We start from the raw sequence: 5,503 nt of genomic DNA on the forward strand, positions 1-5,503 counted from the left end.
GTTCCTTGACAAAATATTACACTCATTCACAGATTTTGAAAAATTAATCTGTAATAGATTAATATTTTTAGCAGAAATAATCTAGTAAAAACTATTAGTCTTTCAGCATTCTGCATCAAAGAAATACAATTGGCCCACCAGTGGCCAAGCTGTCTTCGTACCCTGAACACTGGGAGTTTGGTCATAGGTACACGCCTCACTTGGACGGGCTGGCCATGTGGAGTTTTCTGGGTTTTCTCCATATCTTGTAACGCCTAAATAGGGGCCATTTTCCCTTAAAAAGATCTCCCGGAAGACATCCCCTTAGGCAGACCGCCCAAGTGTTGCGTTGCCATAAGCTAACAAACAACAACAACAACAATTGGCGTCAAAAAAAAATATGGCAGGCATAATCATTTTGTCAATTTAGATTGACAAAATGATTATGCCTGCCATATTTATGTATTTTATGGCATTGAGAGAGTGCTGTCACTAAAATGAAACTTTTTTGTTAATGATTTTTGTACTGAAATATTGATTAAGTCAATAAAACAAATTCAGTTTAATGGGACTAACATTAAAAATTTAAACAATTTTTAGTGGGCTCAAAAATTTGACAAATACAAAATGTCTTCCACAGGAAGCTGCATATGTCAAAAATGTTTGAGCATATTAAAAAACATTAAAATTTTTCAAACATTAACACTATAAAACTGAATTTGTTAACCTATTACATTAAACTGGTGTATGCCATCATAATTTTTGAAAATGTCCATCAGCAGATTACAATCTCTTCACATTTTTCTCTTTGAGAATAACTGAACAGACTTGATGCAAACAAGCAGCAAAATTATGATTAACCTTTCAGCAATGGATTAGTCAGGTATGGTGCTATCCCTATGTAGTGGAGAATAAACGTGGGAAATTTTTTAAGTATTTTTCCACGGGTTTTTCTCATTATCATTTTGGAAAAAGATTTTGTAAACAGTTATGTCTAGTAAAGAAAAGTGTATTTTTATTGTTACATAATTCCTTTTTTATGTGAATTTTTTTTTGTGGTAGTTTTTGGCTATATCTGCAAAATTCTTTTGTGGCTATAGCCATTGTTCACCAGTGCCACACGATCGCCCTTGACATATATATCCGTCAGTCACTGCTGAGTGGTTAATGGTTCCGCCAGTTGTCTCTTTTGGCTAGGATTGCCAAATGTTCTTTATTTTAGCTAAAATGTCCTTGTCCTTAATTGAAGCATGAAAGGATGCAATTTTTTCTTTATTTTCATTTTTTAATGCCTGTGTTTCATAATGGAAGTGGCAATTTCCACACAGGCATACACCTATCCTTATATTCTTTCCCAAGAAAGCAATTGTTTACCATTAAATATTTTAAACTAAAATTTACAAATATTGTGAAAACTATAATTTTGTAATGTGAAAACTATAATGTGAAAACTATAATTTTAAAATCAAAATCTGAAGAATAAAAAAAATGTTTTTATTTTAGTCTTTCTGTCTGGTGGGCACTAAGAGGATCTTTTTCAGGCCCATTACATATTTGGCCAGCCCTAAAAAAAAGGAACAACTACTGAATAGTGAGAGATAGACCACCAGCTATCCAACCACTAGACCAAATGGAAAAACAGATTCAATTTCATTCAATTTAACTTTTTTGATGCGAAATAGGATGCAGTAGAAGTTGGCAAGGTAGCATTAATCATTTTTAAATGATCTTTAATTAATCCAATTGTAGAAATCTGGTAACACTACCTTTGTCCTTGAAAGCAACAAACAAAGTTGGTTAAGCCTTTAATTGATCATCTTAATTTTACATTGATTTGCTCCAACCTTTACACTTACTTTTTCTTACAGAGTATGGTAAACTTGTCTGTTTCAAATTATTAATAATGCTCAATTCAGAAAGCATAGCTATATCATTGTTATCAAATATAAACAATCATCTTGTAACTTTCTATGAATTTATCTCACAAAGAAAAACAAATTTCTAAAATACTATTTTAAACTCCTCCAGGTATTTCACATCACCTGAAAATCTCTAATCATGATGTCATGATCAAAGTCAATTAGCTTTCACAAAATCTTTCTATGTCAGCACACACAAACTATTCCAGAGATCAAGTTTGAAGAGAGAAAAATCATGAATCAAGATTTATGTTTACATGATCATTCCTTTTGTATAAACTAAAATGATAACTAAATGAGAGTATTTGTTCCAATATCTGTGTTCTGGTTTATTCTACATATTTAAATAAAGACTTTCTTAAAATATTTGAGTATTTAATCACACACCAGCCTTCATTCTTTGTGACAAAAATAAGCAAACATTAAGCAATCTCAAAATAATTTTTATTTAATTTCAATTTGCACTTGCTACAAAAGCATTATGTTCTTTTTTCTTATCACATAATTCCTTCTGCAAACTTGAAAGCATTCTTAAAATGTTTATAATTACAAAATTAATTGTGTATATCATTTTTAAATTTTACAACTGTTCGGTAAAATGAAAAACTGCATATAAACACTATGATTTTTCAAATGAATATCAATTTAAACAGTAGTTTTAATGCCAATTCAAAAAGGCATATATCTATAAAAATTATTAAAATATATACAGTTATAATATTGAGGCTGATTATATAGATTATTGTCAAAAAACTTTGACTTAAGCACCATAGATAGCAAAACATTCAAATGTTATTTTTCATTTCAATTATTGGAATGTGTGTAAATGCAGTAAGTTTAGTATAAAATAAATTACATAAATAAAATTTTCAAGTTTCTTCAATATAATACATTCATAGATAAAACAATCTTCTTGTGTAAATCACTTAAGTAGTGGAGTGACTACATTTATTGCAATGAACACAGACTGGTAGAGTGATCTAAGAAACATTAGTAACTATTTTCTTTATCTTCATCAGCATCATTTGTATTTATATTGGTATTTATCATGGTTTGTGATTCCATTGATTCGTCTTGCACTCTCGTAGCACTTTCATCTATGTCCGTTTCTTCTTCTTCCTCATCTTCTACATCCATTTCAAACAGACGGACGCGTCGCCTGGAACTAAACAGAACACAGGCCACTTTCCTCGAACCACTGACGGCGAAACTAGCCGCCTTCATATTTTCTAGATGACGATAACTCATTTTATCCACTAACAATCCACCATCTACTGTTATGGGTATGGCTTGTATCAAATTTTCGTTAACATTTATGTTAATATCATGAAAATCATTCGCTAAAGTTCTGAGAGGTAACTGAACAAGAACAGGTAAGCCATGTTCCAAATTACCTTCAATTTCTTCAACAAGCAACACCGACACAGTATCCTCACTATAAAATTGTGCATCTAGTATTCGGTGTCTCTTGCACCTGTCAGATAGTGGAGACATGGTTTCCTTCAATTCTATACTGGTATTATTAATTTCCCCAAAGTATATACTCACTGCTTGTAAAACTGAGGGATCAGTAAGTGATTCTCTCATAACATACATATACATACTGGGCTGTGGTTCTGCTGTAAATATTGTATAAATGAATCCTTGCTGAACTGAACTATAGTGAGAGATTCTTATGAAGTAGGATGTTGATGCTTTAAATAAAACCTGTTCATATCTTTTTCTCATTGAATGTCCCAAAACTATTGCCGGTTCAGAAAATGCATGCTCTATGGATTTCTGTACTTCGGAATGTTGCTGTACCAATGATTTTTCTGGACAATGAGAAAACAGCAGATCACTTTCTTTCAACTGTGGATGATTTTCAATAAATGCAACCCAAGGATTCTGTGATACTGGAGGAGGAAAAGAGAGATTTTCCATTTTTAAATATTGTCCCACTCTTTCTAGACTAAAAGTCGATCTTTTCTCTTGATCCCATTCAGCAGCAAAATTTTCTTTTAAAAATTCTGCTACAAAATTTAAATCCTGTTGTGTGACTTTCATTATTTCTGGAGGCACAGGTTCTTCAGAAAGCCTCAAAATCACTGCATACAGCCAACGGAAAAATGCTTTGAAATTTTTCATGCTGTTGTCAATCACTTGTTGGATTTCTGTTGCTTTCATTAAAAATGAGGCAACAGACATTACAGCTTGATTCACAGAATCAACTGATAAGCCTAAGGCACCAAATCTTTCAGTCCACTGTGCCATTCCTTTTAAATCACCAAGATGATAAAATAAAGCTTGTGATACACTTTGAAGATGTTTCAATACTAATTTTTGAATATTTGAATATGAAAGTTCAATAGAATGTCCTAATTTCTTCAGACCTTTTTCAGTTAAGTCATGAAGCAAAAATTTTTCTAACACATCTGATGGAGTACCAAACATTAAAAGTTCTAAAAAATCATCACTAACACTACCAGAAGACATTTTATACTTTTCTTCAGCATAGTTTGTAAGTTTTGAATCAATTTCTAATAAAATATCCTCCCAGGCTTCTGATATAGCACGAATTGTAGATGATAAATAACCTTGTAATGAAGCTATTTGTCCATATTTAAATGCAACTACTTGCAATTCTTGATGCTTATTTTTTATCAAAGGAATTTCATATGAAAGAAAAGAATATAAGCTTTCACCATCAACATTTTTACTTTCCATTGTCACACACAACAAACTTAAATCTTCAGATATCGAGACAGATTTTATTTTTGGTGGTTCAATCATGACATTGTTAGCTACTTCAGTACTGACATCAATTTCACCTGATGGGAATACACCAAATGAGAAAAGAAGAATTTTTCCATTCGAAGTTCCAACAATCAAAATGTTTAAATTATTTTGATCTTTAAGTTTTTTTGCATCTTCCACATTTTCTTCTGACTGTTTACCTAGCGATCCATAGCTTTTACTGAGGGAAGGCAATTTTGATAAAAAATGATGAGATAAATCTTCGTAAAAGTATATTTCATTATCGGATTTTGTTACGTCACTTGTGGATTTTGCCACCCATGTCATAGCCGTAACTGATGCTCTTATTTCAATAGTATGAAGGATATCTGCATTTTCCACATCACATAATACTATTTTTCCTAAAAATATAAAACATTACAATTTACTTGAAATGCAAAATATATTTTTTTAAGAATTTTACAGGATTTGCAAACTAAATTATCATGTGCTAAATTAAACTAAACTAAATTAAACAAAATTAAAATGACCTTGCATATCTAAGGAATACATATGTTACCGCTAAAGCTCGAAATCCGTTAATGTGCACATTACCTAGCTAATCTGCACATTAACTAGGGTGATCCGTTAAAGTTGCTAAAATTGTTCTATTTCTCAAATTACCTAGGTAATGTGCAGAGTATCTAGGTAATCTGCACATTACCTACTAGGCACTCGGTAAAGTGAAACTAAGATTTTTGCTGGAACAACAGCAACGTTTCTGTACGCTTAAATTAACATCATGTTATTTATTTAATTTTCAATATCTAAAGAATCAAGTTAATACAATCAAACAATCAACAAATTAGTTGATTGAATCAATCATCAAT

General features: G+C 31.4%; 1 protein-coding gene across 1 annotated transcript in view; it reads right to left on the reverse strand.

Moving 5' to 3' along the window:
• Window positions 1–2,098: 2,098 nt before the first annotated feature.
• The window catches only part of LOC111640509 (anaphase-promoting complex subunit 4-like), a 5,732-nt gene continuing 2,327 nt past the window's right edge, over window positions 2,099–5,503 (reverse strand). Inside the window, exon 2 of the mRNA XM_023386522.1 lies at window positions 2,099–5,035. Within this exon, the coding sequence (XP_023242290.1) occupies window positions 2,889–5,035 (2,147 nt within the window). The 3' untranslated portion in view covers window positions 2,099–2,888. The remainder of the gene's footprint in view (window positions 5,036–5,503) is intronic.

This window comes from Centruroides sculpturatus, unplaced genomic scaffold (assembly GCF_000671375.1).
Source record: "Centruroides sculpturatus isolate CEXI.00-Female unplaced genomic scaffold, Cexi_2.0 scaffold1233, whole genome shotgun sequence".
NCBI classification, from domain to species: Eukaryota; Metazoa; Arthropoda; class Arachnida; order Scorpiones; family Buthidae; genus Centruroides; species Centruroides sculpturatus.